Source organism: Eriocheir sinensis, chromosome 28 (assembly GCF_024679095.1).
Source record: "Eriocheir sinensis breed Jianghai 21 chromosome 28, ASM2467909v1, whole genome shotgun sequence".
NCBI lineage: Eukaryota > Metazoa > Arthropoda > Malacostraca > Decapoda > Varunidae > Eriocheir > Eriocheir sinensis.
Window position 1 is genome coordinate 1,186,043 of NC_066536.1, and position 21,197 is coordinate 1,207,239.

The window sequence follows — 21,197 nt, forward strand, 5'->3', positions numbered from 1 at the left end:
TGAATACTAATTTTGAATGTTTTTCCATTCGGCCGGTCCTCCACATCCGGATGTTTTAATAAAAAAAACAAGTAATCCACTCATGTGACTCTTAAATGTACTAAAAGTAACGCCATATTCCAAACCAACCCTAGAGAACCAAACCAGGAAGACCGCTTATCTAATTTTCCAGAAGGCTGGTCTGCTAAGGAAATCCTGTGCCTATTTTAGTGATGATAAGATTGTAGTATCATTTCATTTACGTAAAGATTTCAACCTAAAGTTACGCAAATTTGCCATTTTTACACAAGTCAACTAGTTGTGAAGTCTATGAGATTGTTTTAAAAATATTTCCTTCATTTTGAGCAATTTTTGGGGGGTACTGTTGTTCAGTTTTGATCTCGGCTGCTCCGTCTCATCTCAAGCTTTTGGATAACTCTTTTCACCTAATTTGATTGTATTATTTTGGTAAATAACATTCACCAGTTAGGCAATTCTTATTTATCACCTAGTGTAGATCTTGTCGTTTTCGATCTTTTGTACCCTTTACCTCTATCTCTATTTATCTATCCGTATGTATGTATCTACATATCTATCTATCTATCTATCTATTTATCTATCTATCTATGGGACAATTTGGTATTAACGTGGCTAGGGATTTATTTCCGTTTAATGTATTTTGGCAGCGGGGCACCGCTCAGGTCAGGTTAGGTTACATTTAGTTTAGTTGGGTTAGATCAGATTAGGTTAGCTTATAGTTTTGTTAGATTAGTTGATTTTCGTTGTTTTCCATACGTATGAGGAAAATAAGAGAAGGAAAGTAATCTAGATTACTATAGTCAGCATTTGATGACCGGTGTCGAGTGGAACTGAATCTGTTAGCCATTTTTCTTAAAAGGGTCAGTGCTTCAGAACATGTGCTAACATTTTTTTGCATGGATGTTATTGAGTTTGGGTTCAGTATTGGGTAAATACATTTTTTCCATTTTTCAGATGGTCTTCAGGCAAGGATCAGGCGTCGGCTGCTGAGGGTGGCCGAGGAGGAGGTCAGTCTGTACAGTCGCTCCGCCGCCTACACGTGGCCAGGTGGGTGTGCAAGTGTTAGAGGTGGGGAGGAGGTGAAGGGTGTCGCGCATAACCTGCCATGCGGGGTTATTTGTCAATTATTATAATAATTTTCAGTACTTATGTAAAGTCGGAGGAAGTATCAAAGCGAAATACAGAATATGCTCGTAAACATTCTTTTTGAAAACAGTTTATTTTTTCACTAAAGCTTAATTTTTCGGTTATATTTTTTTCCGGATGTAATTAGCCATTGCAACGGTGCATACACATCGGCGAACCTTCCCCATTAAGTTTAACCATAAGATAAACATTGAATTAATAATAAATTCCATATGCCTCCAGACGATCACTCAAGAGCAGCAAACCAAACCAAGGCAGCCAGTGCAGCAGGCGACGAGGACAACAGCCACGACGACGATGTTGGGAGCGACATGGAATATGATATCCCCCGCGATGTTGGTGACGAAGACCCGTGCGGCTACGATGACTACTGTGACAATGACGACGACGTGCGACGAAGCAAGAGAGACCACCCTCAGGAACGACCCCAGGCTTATGACATGCGCGGTGAGTGTGATGGGAACAGGAATGAAAGGAAAGTGAGACCTAAGGAGAATTAGAAGAGGGTAAGACAAAATAAGAATAGTTTCTCCTATTTTCCTTTCCTCTTTTTCTCTAGTGACATTGTACTGCAATTCATTCCTTAGTTCTGCTTCACCCCTTCTTCCCCACCCCGTCCACTACTGCCCCTCGCGTCCCGCAATCACTGCTAAACAAGTGTGTATTCAGGGGCGGTGCTGCTGGAGCGGGTGGAAGGCATGGTGTCGCTGGGGGCATGGGTATCCCTGGGCGTGCACGTGACACAGTGGCACGGCCGCCTCATCCTTGCCGTCCTTGACACCAGTATGAGGGTCACCCTGCACGCTGTCAGCCCGGGGACGCTTGAGGTGAGCGATGCACATAACTCGTACTTATGATCATCTGTCTTACATGTTTTATGTTATTTTTAATCACTCCAACTTTACCTTTGTGACGCCTTGCTTTACGTCTTTTTGAGCGATATTCCTTCACACTACCTAAGTTATGAGGCCTACCTGTCTTACTTATTTCAAAGTCCTTGCACACTTCTACTTCGGCCTTCATACCACCGCCCGAGTGATATCACCTAGCAGTATGGTACAAAATTCCTTACTCGAGTCGGTTGATCTAATTTCCCGGTCACCTATTTGAGCATCAACTCCATGAGGGGCATTGACGAAAAGCCTGCCGAAATGAGTTTTTTACGTCGATGTAAAATGAAGAAAATATGATGAGTATAACTCTAACGAAGCTATCATGTCTGTAGACAGACCCTAAAAATAACACGGATAACATTCAAAAGTTTCACTACTAAAAATTGTCAATGCAAACACAAATAAACAAATAAAAAGTGATTAATTTATTTCGGTTCAGGTCGCGTCGTCGCCGTCCTTCCCTGCCCTGCACAGCTGCAGCTTTGCGGTGGTGCCCGTTGATCGGCTCCTCCTGGCCTGCATCTCGCCCAACGGGAGCTCTGTGGTCCACGGTGTGCAGCAGGCGGCGGGGCGCGAAGTGGCGGTGTACAAGGTGAGTGAGGAAACATTCGGCGCCGGGAAGCTCGCCGTGAAACACCACCAAAGCGTCGAAGCGAAGAACCCCGTTGACCTCGAGTTGTGGTATGGCCTGGCTTAATTAATTTTCCGGAGCTGCTTATGTCAGCTCGAATTAATTTCTTTACCTATTGATAAATTCTTAGTGATCCATACTCTGTTGGCATTTTTTTCGCCTCAAGTCATATGGAATGTTTTTACTTGGCATAATTATTGTTTATATAAGAAAAATCTTCCACTGCTCCTGTATTTTGAGGAAAGTTAATATTTCCTCCACTTTTGATATACAAATCTTGACGATATTTTAACCGAAATCTCACTGACTTGGTTGTTCACCCTCACGCAAAAATTTTCAGTTACCTCTTCCGTAGCAACACACGCTCATCATTCTCCACTATACTCTTCACAACACAGGAGCAGAGGCCAAGAGAACTACCTGCTTATTGCCAACGCGGAGGAGGCCGTGGAGGCGTACAGCCCGTGGGGGGAAGAGCTGACCAACAGGACCACCTACCACACCTCCTCTCTCCTCTATCACTGGAATGATCACTACTTCGACGGCCTCCAGCAGCGGGTCCTGCCGGGCACCAACCCACACGCCGTCACTCATTTCACCATCGGCCGCCAACACTTCGTCGCCATGGCCAACTTCCAGAACAACAAAGGTACGTTAAGAAAGACTGTGCTTTTTATTAGCATTTCCTTGTTTCATCCTACTCTTTCTTCTTTGTTTTACTTTAACCTACTTTTTTTTTTATAAAGTATTGACAACTCACTTCAACCTGATTTCATTTTAATTATTCACTGACAACTTCATAGATACTATTGAACATCGACCCTATGGCATCTTGAAGTTTTACCCTCTTTTCCCTTATTTGCGACCCATTACTGTCTTCCTTGTCAACCGTTCTCTTCTCGCACACAACGCATGGTCTTATCTTTCATTCTCCTGTCTTTGTAAAAATAATCCTTCACTTTTAACTCGTTCCTTCTTTCCTTCAATAAATACCTATTCTTCTCTCTTCCCTCTCTTCCGTGCCTCCCTCAGGCCAGCACAACGTCGACAGCTACGTCTTCCAATACTCCCTGGAGGAAGAGCATTTCGTCCTTTTCCAGCGCCTCGCCACGAGGGGCGCTCGCCACTTCGCCAGTTTCACTCTTGGACGGCACCCCTTCGCCGACACTTTCCTCGTCGTAGCAAACTTCTGCGAGGACAATATAGGAGGTGCGTTTTGAGACTAACAAATGAGGAAGGAGGGGGGGGGGGGGTTAGTAAAGGAGGTTTAAGAACGTCCCGAGTAAGAAAATGGGTCTGAAAGGGATGTTGGGCGAAATGGTCGAAACTGAACGAAATAGCCGCATTCTCCCGTCCCGAGAAGATGGGGCCATGGTACCTAGTTTTTTTTCTCATTTAATTTCTAGTATTTCATCATGTATTCAATCTGTTTCGAGGAGCTTAAATGAGTGATTTGCCTCATACGTCTTTTGGAAAGGCTAGCAGCTTTGTAGCCATCGGAGTCATTGTTCTGTTATATTTCTTACTCCTGTCTCCATTTGGCGTGTGAATCAACAGGAGAAGCAGAAGCAAAACTGAAACGCTCATGTACTTTCCTGCATGTCTTCAGGCGCGTGCGATACCTTCACACGGTCTTCGATCTACCGCTACGCCCAGAGGAAGTTCGTGCTGTTCCAGGAGGTGGCCACCGCGTACGCTGTGCAGTGGCAGGCCGTGCAGGTGGAGGACACTGTGCTGCTGGCGGTGGCGCAGCTGGTGGAGGGTGTGAAGCTGTTTCAGTATGATGGGTGGAGATTCGTGGCGGCCCCTGTGCAGCACTACGAGGGTCGTTTTGGCCCGGGGGTGACGGGGCTGGCGGCGGCACGATGGAACGGCACCTATGTCCTCGGTGAGAGTCAAGACGGAGCAATGGGGAGGAGGGATATAGAATGTGTTGGTGGTGGGGAGGAGAGTGAGGAAAGAATCCAGGGGAAGGAGGTGGAGGAAGGAGTGAACCTGAATGCCACTAAATACTTACCACCTCCGCAGTCACTTCGAGTCGCGAGATTGTACTCTAGCCTTTGAAAATTATACTCATATAGGAATGAAGGACAGTTTGGATATGGTAGTAAGTTTGTTCTCTCATGTTCGCAGCCGTGTCCAACCGGGAACCTGAGAACTCGCCGGCTCAATCTCCTGACGTCTTTAATCTTACCTTCAGGGAGAACACGTGGCTGCAGGTGAGTCAGCCGCCCCCTGCATCAGTTTTGTCAGGGACACCTTCAGGAGGATAGAAATGGGTGTTACAAGGTAACATTTCTTTCGTGAATATTTTTTTCCTATGATCTAGCCTCGCTTGTCCTAAGGCAAGAGTACTTTATATTGCGTATCTTTTATCATTTTGATTTTACCTAATAAAATTAGACTAACAATAATTTCATATATATATATATATATATATATATATATATATATATATATATATATATATATATATATATATATATATATATATATATGCATGCATGCATGCATGCCTATGTATATTGTTACCACCGTCACCGCTCTCCCCTTTTTTTATGTGATGCCACAGAAAGTCCACCTCGAGCACCATGCGTGGTGTGAGGCTGCCCGCGAGGAGGTGGCCCGCGTGGGGGATTTGTCGTCGCTGATTCAGCAGGTGCATTCCGCCCCGACCAACGGCCAGCCCCACGTGTTCACCCAATACTCCATCATCCGCGGCCACCTCACGGTCCAACGCAACAGCTCCGTAACACAGGTGGGCCTCCAGCGACAACTCGGCGTCATTGCTGCCTGGATGGAATGGTTTAAGAAAGTCTGTGGATATTAACCGACAAGGGATAAGCCACGCAACAGTTATAACTGTGTTGAAGTTCGATATTTTTTTTTTTGTGCTTAACATTATGTCATGGTGAGTCGGAGAAGGTTCCCACCCGTAGTCTTGGCTCAGGCTAGTGCCATGACTGAGCACCGCAGCGGCACACAAGGTTCTCAGGTTGGTTGACCTCCAGGTGTTCGAACGGAGGACGGGCAGTAGGATGCCTGTCATGCTGGACAGCCTCACCCAGACGCTGGTGGCCATGGAGCAGGAGGTGCAGCGGGCGGCGACCAGGCTGTCTCACGCCATCAGCCTCACCAGTCCCTACCCTTGGCCAGGTAAGCAGAGAGCGGGGGGCGTCGCCCCACACACAGTTGCGCGGGTGTGCTGTGGGAAGGTTCATCCACAATCGAGGTTTTCAACACCACCTCGATCACTGCTTAGGTGTCTCGGCCAGAGCCATTGGAATGACGTAGGAAGATTGCTGACACTCACGAGCTCGTATCTGATTGGCTGTTGGCCAGCGAGGTGTGATGTCTCCGTCGCCTAACACCCGCGTTTGAAACTGCGTCCATTGTGATACCCATGGTCTGCGTTCAACACAGCCGTCAGCCTAGTGCACGCAGTCTGTACGAGGCACCGTGTGGACGAGGCTTGAGGCTTGAGGCTGGTAGCCTGATGGGTGACGCAGGGAATATTTCACGTTGTTTCATTTAAAAGACTTTGCGGTTGTCACCGATAATGTTGTTAATTGATGACGTATACGTATAGATTTATTGTGACCTGTCTGATATTAGTCCGCATACTGTGCCCTTATAGTCAAACCATTTCAAATAGTCCTTTTGGGCGTTCGATTCTGCTGGTCCTTTCCTCCCCTCTGCTTTGGCACACAGTCTCAACACCTATTTTTCTCTCTCATGTGTTACATATAGGTAACTTATGAGAGGAAGGAATAAGTGCTGGGACCGTGTGGCAGAGCAGAGGGGAGGAAAGGACCTGCAGAATCGAACGCCTAAACGGACTATTTGAAATGGTTTGACTATAGTTGGTATTAATTTAAGTAAATAATTTGGTACAATTCATGGTTTAGCGCGGGCGCTCTCGTCATGGAAATACAAGGCCGCAGCGCTGTGCTTGGTGCTTCTTCTCATTGTTACTGGGACTTCATCTCCACTACACAGCCGAACTTCACTTGGCTCATCTGTCCGCGGGCTGGGCCTCGGTGGAGCACGTGGAGGCGCTGCAGTTGAATCAACGGCGGGTGTCATTCGAGGACGCAGTCACGCTGGACGAGGCTGGGGCACAGCACTTGGCAGGCCTCAGTCTGGCTCACGTGGAGATCCAGGTGACCTTTAATGATGCACAGGGAAGCCTGTCTTAGGTGTTGTGTTGTACCGATGATTGATACTTTGATTCATGTCTGTAGCCTCCTTACCCTGGATAAACCCGTTAACATCAGAATTGAACATTGACTGATTAATCAAGTGCTTTGATCAAACATTACTAGGTCATCTAAAGTGCACCACAACGGGGCTGAGTACAGGAAAATAGGATAAATTAAAAAGGTACAACTTAATGGCGGATGAAACTATTTTGCTGGTATGTGAACTTTTCCCATCAGAAATCATTAATTTAATGAATTAGGCACCCTTTACCACCTCCCCAAAATTAGTTATTTGCAGGAAAAAATAAGCTAATCAAAAACACGCAAATCAGAACTCGGCATCTGTGAGTTAAATTAAAGGAAAAATTTTATTATCACAGAGAAGAGCAATTCCCGACGGAAAATGTTATGATGAAGTATGAATTGTACGTTAAAATTTATTAGAAAACGGTGTCAAACACCGTAGTTGGGTATAAATCGGCATAAATATCGTAAAAATACAGTTCCGAGACAGGGGTTGCATGGAGTGGCGGGATTAGGAGATCGGGAAGAAGAATGAACCTTGCTTCTTGAGACTGTGACAGCTCGAGCCTTCCTGTCGTGCCACCAGGCCCCTGCGAGGATTACGATGCTGGCAGGCGTTCCCTTCTCTTCCTACGTTACGCTGAGTGGCCGCCACACCCTCCACGGGCAAGTTACCATCCTCGCCAACGTTAGCGCCGCCGGCCTGCTCGCTCTGTCTGTTGACGGTGTCCACATCACTCGAAAATCCGTTCTTACCGCCAACGAGTACCAGTACCTGAAAGGTAATGCATCGTGCCAGACCCTGCATGCTGCTCAGCATTGGCCATTGGCTTTGCAGGTGTCTACTGAAACATGAAATATCATTTGAGTATCTACACCGAGAAAATTTACGATTATGACACGCAAACTTTTCTTCCCCTTCTCCTCCCAGGTCTCCTCACCTGTCAGCACTTGAGCGTCGATTCCATGGAGGTGATCACCATCAACAGCATACCGCTCTCGCCGCTCCTCTCCACACTAGTATTCAGGGACGGCCGCCACACAGTCAGCGGTAGGTTACGTACAAATGTCGTTGCTGTTGCCAAACACTTTCATAACTCGTTATTATGCATTTACCTACAGACGCTGTTGGTTTCTCAAAGCTTGCCCTGTTATTATACCTGATGCTTTTTTTTAACATTGTTGCAAAATAATAGATATTTGAGGAGGTGGACCAAGTAGCCTTTACAGTGATGCAAGTAACCACACGCGGCCCAAGCGTTACCGTCTGAGACTGTTGTGTTGCAGGTTTGGTGCGCGTGAGGGGCGACTTAGCCTACTATGGGAACCTGAAGATCAACCTCACTACGCACCTCGACCTAGAGAATCCGCTACGAACTGACTACACTGGACTGCAGGTCATCACAAGTGAGTGATGCACGTGAAGGGACGTTCGATAATCCACGAACACCACTCTGTCATGGCACAGAGCTAAATTTACGTCAGAAAACAACAATGAGTATAAAATAACATCAATTCACTTAAATGAGCGACCCTGAGCCTGTCCTCTTTGGAATAAAGTGGCATCATCTTGCCCAACAATGCCATTGGCGGAATGCACCGTCCCTTATACTGTGCTCCACAGGGTCCACGTCAGTCTCCGTGACTTAGGTTTTCCTTTGACGTGACTGCCGTTATAAGTTTTTGGAAAAAGCTTGATCCACGTGAAGGTGCCACAACATTAGAGAGTTTATTATGTGATTTATAGGTAAAATTGCCACTGTAATGAAGAGTCATGAGCCACTACGTGTTCAACAAGCATTTTCAGTTGCTGAACGCGTACGGTGCCACGTCTCCTTCAGGGAAGAGAGAGCACTCAAGTGCCTCCCACGGGGTGGGCATAGATGGGCATGAACGCTCACTCACTGCTCATTGGTTAAAGTTTCCATAGGGATTGGAAATCACACTTCACCGTGATAAATAGACATCCGAGACTCGGATCTATTTGAAAGTGTTTTTAGACTTCTCACCTGTTTCTACAAATAGTAACAAAAGAAAGTATGTATCATGGCATCACTGAGGCGCCAGCTAATTTTACCCTGTCGCACACTAAAAAGCAAGTCGCTGTATGGAATATTAAAAAGATACCGAGAATATTTTAACATCCGACGTAAGAGTGAAAGTGCAGTGTCGGACGAAGCCATGCTGAGGTAGTACCTCAGGAAGGGTAAGGAATGTGCAGGTGCGAGGGACAGGTCAGATCAGGTGAGAAGGGTGGTGGCTATAATTACTGTTTTGTAATTACAAAACTCACTACTCCGGCACCCCCCCACCACCCCATCAGCAGCCAACCACGTCCTGAGATGAATTCCACACTCTCAGGCCTATTGGGAAGCGCGTTACGCATGCGTTGAGCACACTGAGTATAGTACCTATACGTACGTTGTATATAATAAATCGGTGACACTACGCCATGCCAGAATGATAGTCATTACATGTGAGAAAACATATTTTCCTACATTACCCAGCAGCTTTATGATTGTGCCCCTAAGCTTTGTTTACACTTGTGCAGGTGATCACCAGGCTGGGGGGCTGGCGACGCAGGTAATGGCGGTAGAGGGGCGCGTCAACGGAGTGCGGGTTCCCGCCGACGTGTTCCTCAACGGCAGGCAGTACTCGTACAACGTGCCCCGGGCCGCCTTCAGAAACGTGCGAGCCGATTTACTCTCCGTGACCCGGGCACTCAACAGCCTCACGGTGAGTCCCGGCGGCTGGCCACACCTGTGCCTAATCAGCAGGCGTGCTAGACCGTTCATTCATAGCATTATTATATCAGTGATTTGTGAGACAGGTGAGTTCCCCCAACGTGTCTTCTAATGGCTGCTAGCCGCGTAAGTAAAGGGGGTGAGGGCAGTGACCACCAAAGTCTAACATGATTCATTCTGCCACAGGTGAGCGAGGGACGCCTGGACGTGTTGCTACTGTCGGGGGATCAGCAGGTGACAGCCCACAAGATGTTATCGTCGCTTCATGTGTTGCGGAGCGATTCGCCTGATGTCGGCACGCGACGGCGTCGGTGGTCCAGTGAAAGCTGTGGCTCCTCGAAGGCCAACAAACCGAAGACCCCGAAGGACCGCAGCGAGGCGTTGCTGTTGTCTCTGAAGGGCGTGGCTGCTGCACGGCATCTCCTTAGCTATCTTGTGAAGGCACCGCAAGGCATCTTGCTTGTTCCGGGACATAGCTTGCACTTTTTTAAGGCACTAACACAAAACGTAGCCTGCGCTATTTCATCACTTGAGGATGACTCCTGCTTTAAGCTTTATAACATTTTGCAGGAGGTAGAGTGGATTAACAGCACTACACAGGATGGAACTCTCTTGACAAGGAAAACTGTTTTGGAAATCATCAGTAATGTGAAGCGGTATATCGTTAAAGAGGAGAGGGAACTTAAGAAAATTAGATTAACTTCAAATGATTTGTTGAAGATACGTGACGTCACTGGACGAAACACACCAACCAGACAAGACATCGTCATTCTTAGTTCTCTTATATCTGTAGCAAGAAACCACGAGTTGCATCATCTGCCACCTGACATATTGTTTAACAACTGCGTGTTAGTTTGCCCAGAAATTCGGGAGAATATGGCAGTGGACAAAAATTTGCAAAAAACTTGCACCCCAAGTATCACGCCAATATTTAAGGCGCTAAGAAGCATGTCTCAATATTCGTCCATCATCAGAAGAATGTGGCACCTTTCAACTCGCCATTTCGGGATGCTAGAAACCGGCGTAATACACCATCTCTTAGGGCGGCTACTGCAGACAGTGAGGATGCATAAACAGCTTAGGAAACAGATCTATGCAGCAGCTGTGTGCGGCATATCCCCTGAAGGAGGGAAGCAGAGTCTCCAGGTGCTCATAAAGTATCGACAAGAGGTGCATCGTGAGGCTTTAAATCTCTTCGTCTCCAGGACCAAGAGGGAAGCACCAGTTGCAAGTAATATGATGTTTCGTACAGTTTAAAAATGTGTTACTAGCTATGTGAATGAGATATTTTTTCATACTTTGAAGCATTTACCGTCTTGCCTGTTATGTCATGAATCGTTATTTGATTTTATGAAGGGTCTTACACTTGTTGATTGTGATGTCTAGTATTACGATGGGTCCTAACTTGCCATTTTTTCTTTGTAGATGATGAACTGGCAGAGACAACTAATAGTCCATCGACTACTGAGTCTTTGTCCACTGGCGATAACTCCACCGCTTCTCCATCTCCGTCCTCATTCACTGGAAATCTAACAACTTCCACTGAGGACCAAACCATTTCTCTACCCTCCACCACCCAGACCACAACCATCTCCAATGAAGACTCTACAACGTTTCCATCCTCCACAGTCAATGGCCCGGTCATTTCCAGCGAGGAATCCACTTTCTTTCCTTTTACCACTGCCACTAATTTGACTATTTCCGGTGAGGACTCGAGCACTTCATCCTTTATCAATGAAGACACGACCATTTCCTTTGAAGATTTGACCGAAGCTCCGCCATCCACCGTACTGCTGACCGGTTCGAATCTGACATTTACCCCTCATCCACCCTCCACTACTGAAGATGTTACCATTTTCAGCGACAGCTCTACGACTTCTCCATCCTTCACCACCAAAGATTCGAACATTTCCAGTGAGATATCGACCATTCCATCCTCTACTCCTGAAGATTCAACCATTTTCAGTGAGATATCGACCATTTCATCCTCTACTCCTGAAGATTCAACCATTTCCAGTGAGATATCGACCACTTCATCCTCTACTCCTGAAAACTCAACCATTTCCAGTGAGATATCGACCACTTCATCCTCCAATACCGAAGATTCAACCATTTCCAGTGAGATATCGATCACTTCATCCTCTAACCCTGATGATTCAACCATTTTCAGTGAGATATCGACCACTTCATTCTTTCCCCTTGAAGATTCAACCATTTCCAGTGAGATATCGGTTACTTCATCCTCTACCCCTGAGGATTCAACCATTTTCAGTGAGATATCGACCACTTCATTCTTTCCCCCTGAAGATTCAACCATTTCCAGTGAGATATCGATTACTTCATCCTCTACCCCTGAGGATTCAACCATTTTCAGTGAGATATCGACCACTTCATTCTTTCCCCCTGAAGATTCAACCATTTCCAGTGAGATATCGGCTACTTCATCCTCCACCACTGAAGATTCAACCATTTTCAGTGAGATATCGACCACTTCATCCTCCAATACCGAAGATTCATCCATTTCCAGTGAGATATCGATCACTTCATCCTCTAACCCTGAGGATTCAACCATTTTCAGTGAGATATCGACCACTTCATTCTTTCCCCCTGAAGATTCAACCATTTCCAGTGAGATATCGATCACTTCATCCTCTCCCTCTGAGGATTCAACCATTTTCAGTGAGATATCGACCACTTCATTCTTTCCCCCTGAAGATTCAACCATTTCCAGTGAGATATCGGCTACTTCATCCTCCACCACCGAAGATTCATCCATTTCCAGTGAGATATCGATCAATTCATCCTCTAACCCTGAGGATTCAACCATTTTCAGTGAGATATCGACCACTTCATTCTTTCCCCCTGAAGATTCAACCATTTCCAGTGAGATATCGGCTACTTCATCCTCCACCACCGAAGATTCAACCATTTTCAGTGAGATATCGGCCACTTTATTCTCCACCACCGAAGATTCAACCATATCTAGTGAGATATCGACCGTTTCATCCTCCGCCACCGTAGATTCAACCATTTCCAGTGAGATATCAACCGCTTCATCGTCCACCAACGAAGATTCAACCATTGCCAGTGAGATATCAACCGCTTCATCCTCCACCCCTGAAGATTCAACCATTTCCCGTGAGATATCGACCACTTTATTCTTCACCTCTGAAGATTCAATCATTTCCAGTGAGATATCAACCGCTTCGTTCTCCTCCACCGAAGATTCTACCAAGATTTCCGGTGAAATCTTGACCAGTTTATCTTCCACAACCGAAGATAATTCGACTTTCAGTGAAGAGCCTTCCGTTTCTTCTTCCATCAGCCATCGTCCGACCACTTATAGTGAGAACTCTACTACTCCAGTTTCCATCACTGAAGACCTGACCGCTACTATAACAGTGCGTGAAGACCCAATTCCTTCCCTAACTTTTGCCACAGCGGACCCTGCCACCTCCCCTACCTCTACCACTGAGGACTCGACTACCTCCCTAACGTCTTCCCTCCACTATGCAACTCCCAGTACATCCCTGGTTCCTTTGGAAGAAATATTGGCTCGTTCTTTTGGTTCTTTTTCATCTGGTTCTGAAGGAGAGACCATTAATGAGGACAGCAGTGCTGATATTAATAACTTCTTTAATGCATTATTGAATCTTACAACGACTCTCCATACAGAAATGGCAACGCCCTCAACGTCTACTTCTGAAGAACCTGTGGATGAAGACAATCTTGGCGGCATTTTTGATGCAATAAAAAACCTTGCAACGACGACTCCTGCAGAAGAGACAACTCTCGTAACGACTGATTCTTCTGAGAGCACTCCAAATGAAGACGAAAATGGTGGCTTAGATGATATTAATGGATCAGAGAATCAAACGACTACTCGACCTGCTGAGGTCACAACTCTGGAAACTGATGTTTCTGAAGGCACCATGGTTGGGGACAGTAACGGTGACTCATTACTTGGTGCAATAAAAGACCTTGCAACGACTGGTTCTTCAGAAGTGCAAACTCACAAAACTGATGATTTTATTGAAGATACAACTCATTTAACAACTGATACGACAGAAAACACAACAAAGGTAACGACTGATCCTGTACGAGACACAACCCCCTGCATCGACTGTCCTGTGTTGGAGAGCAACTCGTCGGTCGACACAGACAACAATATTTTGAACTACACAACTTCTTCAAATGCAACTCCCTGTTTCGAATGTAATGAGGTCACAACTCTGGAAACTGATGTTTCTGAAGGCACTTTGGTTGGGGGCAGTAACGGTGACTCTTTACTTGGTGCAATAAAAGACCTTGCAACGACTGATGCCTCAGTCGACGAATCAGCCACAACTGTCCAGCGACTCCTTACTACATCAGAGGAAGATACAACAACCGAAACGGCGGTTGACGGTTCAACGCAAAGTATCACTACAAATACCTTCGAAGAGGGTTCACACAACGTAACTACGGAGACATCAACAGCACACTCATCCTCAGGAGGTGAAACAACCCACTCTACAAAAGAGGCTGCAACGCCAACTTTGGTATCGCAAGACATCACCTGCGCTATTATCACAGAAAGTCCACCCACAGACCCGGAAGAGCCACTGGAAGTCATGATTAAATTTTCCGATGAAAACAGCGCCATGGAAGTGCGTCGCTCTGTCACCAAGGCCGACCCGATGCTTGTGCCTTTGTCGATTTCGCTGAACTATGACAATTGCAGCAGCCTGTCTCTGGCTCTTTTGCAAGACTCTGACCACCTAATGTATTTGTACCCCCGGCTGCAGATGACTTCCCACTACCTCTTCACTGTGTTGCAGTCGCAAGGCAACGTTGATTCAACGGAGACATCAGAGTATGACGTTGGCTTGGAGGGAAGCATGTTCGATGGTTTTGGCTTCATAATTGATACTCTCAAGAAATTCGTTCTGGACCCCATCAAATTCCTAGAAACATTGGATAGTGAGAGACTACAGAGTGATTTCGAGTTTTTGGATTTTGTGTTCAGTTTCGCTTCGTCCTCGCACTACCACTATTGGTCCGACAGGTTGCGATATAGGGCGTTGTACTTAGAGAGACTTTTGGATGTCGGCATAACGATCGTTGACAAACTTAAGAAATGCTTTGAATTTCTTTCTCCAGTTTCTACTTCTGTCACTGAAACGACGACGGTGTACTTCGTTGATCCCGAAGAAATGCCCGAGATTATGCATGATCTTGAACGACAACTCGTGAGTAATGAGGAATTGATAGAGAGTTTGACTATCCTGCTGAACTTTACTCGAGACGTTCAAGCGTTCAATCCTTACCTGAACCCGAGGTGTCCCTCGCCACACACCATCGACCACGAGTTTGTAGCCTACGCAATCGAGGCGGCAAGAGAGACACTTGATATGATATTGGCGGACGAGCTCAAGTTTGTATCAGAATATAACTCCAGCGTTTTGGCCAATCAGCTTTTGCAGCTGAGAGATGCTATGCAGCTGTGCCTGATGGCAGATAAACTTTCTCCTGAAATTGAGGCGTACCTTAGTCTTCTCTACAACAAGAATGGATCACCGATGGCAAGAGACTCCGAGAAACTGCTGTCTGTTCGTATTTACTATCTACTGAGAGCCACTCACGGCCTAGTGGACTACATGAATGTCATTACTGAAGAACACACCATTAAGCACGAGGTTTCAAGTTACCCTCCCAACGTCGTCCCCTTGACCGACTGGAACTGGGACGGTCTTTGGTTAGCGGGTCGTCTTGAGGGCTATTCCATCTCCCAGTTACTTGAGGATGCGAAGCTTCACCCTACTCTTCAAAAAGAATACACTGCTTATTTCGATCCTGCCTTCTCCAGCTACTCAAGCTTCATAGGTATGTGTGGGGGGGCATGAGTGCGTTTGGTGTGGGTGGGTAGGGGGTTGGTTGGGTATGGGTGGGTGGGGGGTTCATGGGGTGTGGGTGGGCGGCATTTATTTAGTAAGAGTATACAGAATTTTAATTAAGCTCATGCTTTATTGTCTCCATATCTCCTTTTGTCTAACTTTGCTTGCTCTTGTTCAACAAAGAGTCAGTGGAAGTCTTAATTTAAATATCCGCGCGAGATCAAGAGATAAAGCGCGTGTCTTTACTTTCTCCTCTTGTCAGCGGAACACAGGGAGAAGGTGCGGCACCTCGTGTTTCGGGCAGGGCTGGGCACGGTCTCCGTGCAGGAACATGGGGTGATGCGGGTGGTGCAACACGCCCTGTGGCTCACCACTACTCCCGCCACCTCACTCACCTTCGCCGCACCCGTCACGGTTAGCCAGGCATACCGTTTATGAAATGTTCATTTAAAGTTTGCCGTAAATTAACTTACATACGTACATCAGCAATTCACGACAAAGTTGAGAAGTTGGAAATACAAGTAAATTTAAATTTGATGTAAGTAGATTAAAATTTTGATATTTGGATCGATGGTCTCAGGTGGTCGGGTCAGTGACGGCATCTGTTATTAATGGAACGCCTGCCGATGCCTTCGTCACCCTGGGTGGCCAACACGTCCTTCCACAGCCCTTTGTTTTCACGGTACGTGGCGAGCGCTGTCTCTCCTTCTCTAGATTTTCTCTAGACCTCTACCTCTCAACAAGTTCACTTTCACCCTGCCCATCTTGCAGTGATTAGTCAGTCTCTCTCTCTCTCTCTCTCTCTCTCTCTCTCTCTCTCTCTCTCTCTCTCTCTCTCTCTCTCTCTCTCTCTCTCTCTCTCTCTCTCTCTCTCTCTCTCTCTCTCTCTCTCTCTCTCTCTCTCTCTCTCTCTCTTTCTCTCTCTCTCTCTCTCTCTCTTTCTCTTTTTCTCTCTCTCTTTTTCTCTTTCTTTTTCTCTTTCTTTCTCTCTCTCCCCCCCCCCCGGCATGGTCTCCCTGCCTTGCTGCTCTTTATCACAGTCCTCTGTCCTCCCCTCTCCGCGGGGCTTCTCACCGGGCGTCCTCAGAGACCACCTTTTCCCGCAGGGTTCCGTTACGGCGGCGGCTCACGTGCTTTTGCGGGGCGAGGTGAGCGGCGTTGACCTGGCCCTGCTGAGCCGGAGCGTGGCGGTGACGTCCCCAGTGGCGAGCCAGAAGCTGCTGCAGCCCGTCACCTTTGCCAGGGTGTCCGCGGCCAGGTATGTATCGGGTGAGTGCCTCGTGTGGGCGAAGAGCACGTGTCCGCCGCTGGGATGTGCCGCCCCCTCACTCCCTCCTTCTTCCCCCAGCGTGGTGTTCGCACATGGCCGGGTGAGAGACGTGCCTCTGGAGGACTTGGTGCGGCTGGACCGCCCCGCAGCCATCACGGGTGAGTCGCGCTAAGGCACACACACTCCACCTTACTCTTTTATCTCGTTGAATTACATTTTATCGAATACTTTGTTTTTGTCACCTGATTTTCACTTTTTTCGTTCTCTCCCTTACTGACACATTCATAATCATATTCATTTATCCATCATAGCTTTATCCGCCTTTAATCTAACATCCAGATTTCTTTTATCCCTTTCGCTGGTAGACTCTCTAGGAGCTTTCCTTCGTCTGTATTTCCTTCTGCCCATAACTAAAACTCATCCAAGAGGAGAGTATCAAAACACCTCTTCACTCGAAATTGACTTCTCTTTCGGCCTCTTATCATTCTGTTTTTGTTCAGAGCAGCGTCTAGCAGACTTTTTTTGTTGTTTTTGCCATTGAGTTCCCTGCCTTGCTGAAAAAAAAAAAAATTAGGCATCCTCTGCCAATTTCTCATTACTCAGTTCGTTTGTTCCCTCCTGCTCCGGTCTCTGCGCGCCTCTCTTAACTTTTTTGTCATTCCTCCCCGAGCAGGGATAAAAACCTTCACCGAGCTGACGGTGCGGCTGGGCGGGACGAGGGCCTCCAACCTCATTGCCCAATTCATCAGCGGCGTCAATGTCACCGACCTCTTCTTCAACTCGCTTACCACAAACCCAGGTACGAGTATGTGAATTTTTCTCATGCTAGGGCATATTTGCTACTCTGGGTTATCTGGTCATGTTATTCAAAAGATTTTTCATTATGTTTTTTTGTGTGTGTGCGTGTGCGTGTGTGTGTGTGTGTGTGTGTGTGTGTGTGTGTGTGTGTGTTGGCTGAGGGTGGTGGTGGTTGTTCCCAGGTGGGCCGCAGGTGGTCACGGGAGCCCTGCACCTGCGACACCTGGTTGTGCGGCGTAACGTCACCACCCACAGACTCGTCTACCTGGATCCCCTCGGCACCCCCCACACTCTCAACCTTCCCAGGTGATAAAGCCTTTCCCATCCTTTTCCTTCTCCTTTTCTTTCTGCGGACCGTCATACATTTATCTATGCTCATAAAAACTGCGAACTAATGTTATCTTAGTACACATGTAAGGTTATTTTGGTGTTGGTGGCTGTGGGGCAATGGTATGGCTGTTAGTAGTCAAAGTCAAAGGCACGTGCACATCTACTTTCACTCACCCATATATACACATACATTTGCGCGCGCTCGCGCAAACACACACACACACACACACACACACACACACACACACACACACACTGTGTGGGTGCGTGCGTGCGTGCGTGTGTGTATTGCGTTGGGAGTGGGATCTAAGGACCCGTGTTGATGGCAGCCGCGTTTCCGCGGACTACGGCCATGCTGATCCTCTGCCGGAGCCAGCAGGTCTCACGCTGCTCATCCGTCTGCTCCGTCATCCTGCGTCCTATTTCTTGGAGCAGATTGGCGAATGCGGGGCCAAGGGTACCCATGGTCTCTATCGCTAGCGACTCGAAGCGATAGCGCTGGGCGAGTTCGGCGTAACGTTGTCTTTTCTGTTGTTCACATACCCTACTGTCCAAGACATAGGTTGCACGTCACAGCAGTCTGCGGAAAGGTGGGGGCAGCTGCCATCACACTTTTCGTGATGCCGAAGAAATAAATACTGGTGGAGACGTCAGAAACACACACACACACACACACACACACACACACACACACACACACACACACACACACACACACACACACACACACACACACACACACACACCGTTGTCATCATTACATATGTTTTCCTTGATTGTTGTAACAATAGTAGCAGCGGTGATAGTGTTTGTGGTGGCAGTAGTAGTAGTGCTATAATATATCTTTTGGTATATATATCTTCATTTCCAAACCACACACCGGGTGGGGTATTTAGTACTTCGTCGGTAGCCTCTCAAAATGTGTGTGAATAAACCGATAACAAACCTAATCCCCTAGTCGCTTGAATCTCCCCGTCCCTCCTGTCCAGCCTCGCCAGCCGTATGGTGCCCCTGCACGGCGATACCATCCTCACGGGAAGCCTCAACTTCACTGGTGTCGTGTACGTGAGCGCACTACTCTTTAGAGGTGAGGCAATACCTGACTTCACCTGTACTTGCCTGGCCATGTCGACACCCTCACGCTCTGTCAGGAGCAAACCATTCAGTTTCTTCATCCCACAGATTCGCTTGATAGGGTGTCCGCCGCCCAGTTCCGGGACGGATGGCTCTTGAGAGCCGGCGACCAAGACATCCTGGGTCCCGTGTCCTTCCTCAACATCACTATCTACAAGGCAACAGTGCTCCACGGGGCCACGCTGCAGGGCGTTGACCTCACCCGCCTGTTTGGGGCCACTTTCCTGACCACGCAGCCCGTCACTCTTCACGCCACCTTCGCCTTCCGTAAGCATCAACCACCACCATTGCTCAGTCACCTTCGACCTCCTTGTTACACCTATTATTGTGCAGCATGCCAACCTATAGCCGAACTTTACATTAGGTAAACTCCACCCATGTCTGGTCTTGTGTGTGTCTTTGAAAGGTGGGCTTGTGTGGGCGGCGTGGACGATGGTGGATGGTCTGGTGCAGGGGTGGGACCTTGGCACCCACGCCGTCTTGCAACACTCGTCCGGCGTGGTGTTCACTGCCGCCAAGACCTTCCTGGGCAACATGCATGTCTCCGGCGCCATCACGTCTGGCAGTCGCGCGGACCACTGCCCTTACTTCCCCATCAAGAACTTCACCATCCAAGGTAAGATGTCTGTTAGAACTCCTGGGCCAACTTCAAAAGCTAGTGAATTAGGTTTCTAAAACCTAGCCTGACCAAGTTTTTGAGATTATTATTTTGTTTTAATTTGTGGATCTCCTCCTCCACGCCGCCTTCCTCAGGCCAGGTGTTGGCGAATAATGCTCTGAACGCCGGCTCGGCGGTGATGTCGAGCCACGAGGTGACCGCCGAGGCTGCGACGCAGTACTGGCTGGCGGACACTTCCGCGAAAGTTGCCGTGTCCACACTGAGGGTGGTCAAGCTCAACTACTCCACGGCGACCAAGGTACGCTCGCACATCTAGACTAATGTGTGTATATATATATATATATATATATATATATATATATATATATATATATATATATATATATATATATATATATATATATTAATGAGGAAAAAAATATTTGTTCTTACTTCTATCAACACAGCACCAATTAGAAACAAAAGTATGCAAAAGGAATGGTTGTATTAATGAAACGACAATATAAAGTCGAAACCAAATATAATAATGATAACCCCTTGAGCCTTGACTTTAGGAGTTATAATTTTAGTTTTCAACATTTTATTTTTTCAAGAATACAACCATCCATTTTGTGTGTGTGTGTGCGTGCGTGTGCACGCGTGTGTTATGTGTGTGTGTGTGTGTGTGTGTGTGTGTGTGTGTGTGTGTGTGTGTGTGTGTGTGTGCGCGTGTGCGTGCGTGCCAACTTAACAGTACTTGTGTCTTGACCCATGCAGGTTAATGGCGAGGATCTACAGGACCTTCGCTCAGACTTGCTGCAAAAGTACTGTGACACTGGCGAGGTGCAGAGGGTGGTGGGCAACTACACCTTCAGCAGTCTGGAGGTTGACGCGCTCTACACTCCCGCCATTAACGTGAGGAGGCACTCATTGTGCTGACGTGAATGTTTTTATGATGTTGTTTATTTTTAGCAGCTAGTTAGTTACAAATGGTCGAAGGTGTTCTGGAAGTTTTTGTAGATTTTTTTTAAGGAGAATTTGCACATTTTCCTCAGAGTTCCTTCATCAACGGCGAGCCGGGTAACAGTTTGCAGCAGGTGTTGTTCTCGGGCGGCACCCAGGTTTTCACCGGCCACCCAACCTTCGCCAGCCTCCACTCTGAAGGTACAATGGTTGTCAGGACCTGCATCCCTAGACGCGGCCACTGATGTACCGCCTCTTGGCTTCTCTTCCAGATGTCGAACTCTTCCATTATCCATCCTCTTTGCTCCTGAACCTAGCACCCTACTCTCCCAACCTCCCCCTCATCCCCCGCCTCCCCCTCCTCCCTCTCCTCCCCCGCCTCCCCCACCACCTCCTCCGCCACCTCCTCCTTCTCCTCCTCCTTCTCCTCTCCCCCTTCCCCGTCGACGTCACCCCCTCCTCTCTCTCCTTCTCCCACTCATCGTCATTCCCCTCCTCCTCCTCTTCCCCTGTTGCCGCCCCTCCCTTTCCTCCTGTAGCGTGGCTTAGTGGTAGGAAGCAGAGAGTGCA

The 21,197-nt window shown here is 47.4% G+C and overlaps 1 protein-coding gene across 4 annotated transcripts in view; it reads left to right on the top strand.

Moving 5' to 3' along the window:
* LOC127004358 (uncharacterized) overlaps positions 1 to 21,197 on the top strand; it is a 32,380-nt gene that overhangs the window by 2,192 nt on the left and 8,991 nt on the right. For 3 of the 4 annotated variants that reach the window (XM_050871958.1, XM_050871960.1, XM_050871959.1), the window contains 29 exons: positions 973 to 1,065; positions 1,387 to 1,611; positions 1,834 to 1,991; positions 2,497 to 2,738; positions 3,087 to 3,337; positions 3,721 to 3,897; positions 4,298 to 4,576; positions 4,822 to 4,907; positions 5,261 to 5,446; positions 5,700 to 5,844; positions 6,688 to 6,851; positions 7,501 to 7,696; positions 7,846 to 7,965; positions 8,202 to 8,321; positions 9,466 to 9,650; positions 9,845 to 10,889; positions 11,084 to 15,523; positions 15,797 to 15,948; positions 16,115 to 16,216; positions 16,641 to 16,792; positions 16,883 to 16,962; positions 17,478 to 17,603; positions 17,785 to 17,908; positions 18,922 to 19,019; positions 19,115 to 19,333; positions 19,473 to 19,682; positions 19,820 to 19,983; positions 20,442 to 20,579; positions 20,720 to 20,828. In XM_050871958.1, coding sequence (XP_050727915.1) covers positions 973 to 1,065; positions 1,387 to 1,611; positions 1,834 to 1,991; positions 2,497 to 2,738; positions 3,087 to 3,337; positions 3,721 to 3,897; positions 4,298 to 4,576; positions 4,822 to 4,907; positions 5,261 to 5,446; positions 5,700 to 5,844; positions 6,688 to 6,851; positions 7,501 to 7,696; positions 7,846 to 7,965; positions 8,202 to 8,321; positions 9,466 to 9,650; positions 9,845 to 10,889; positions 11,084 to 15,523; positions 15,797 to 15,948; positions 16,115 to 16,216; positions 16,641 to 16,792; positions 16,883 to 16,962; positions 17,478 to 17,603; positions 17,785 to 17,908; positions 18,922 to 19,019; positions 19,115 to 19,333; positions 19,473 to 19,682; positions 19,820 to 19,983; positions 20,442 to 20,579; positions 20,720 to 20,828 — 9,786 coding nt within the window. Of the gene's footprint in view, positions 1 to 972; positions 1,066 to 1,386; positions 1,612 to 1,833; positions 1,992 to 2,496; positions 2,739 to 3,086; positions 3,338 to 3,720; positions 3,898 to 4,297; positions 4,577 to 4,821; positions 4,908 to 5,260; positions 5,447 to 5,699; positions 5,845 to 6,687; positions 6,852 to 7,500; positions 7,697 to 7,845; positions 7,966 to 8,201; positions 8,322 to 9,465; positions 9,651 to 9,844; positions 10,890 to 11,083; positions 15,524 to 15,796; positions 15,949 to 16,114; positions 16,217 to 16,640; positions 16,793 to 16,882; positions 16,963 to 17,477; positions 17,604 to 17,784; positions 17,909 to 18,921; positions 19,020 to 19,114; positions 19,334 to 19,472; positions 19,683 to 19,819; positions 19,984 to 20,441; positions 20,580 to 20,719; positions 20,829 to 21,197 lie in introns of those variants that run through there. The other variant, XM_050871961.1, reaches the window with a different exon arrangement.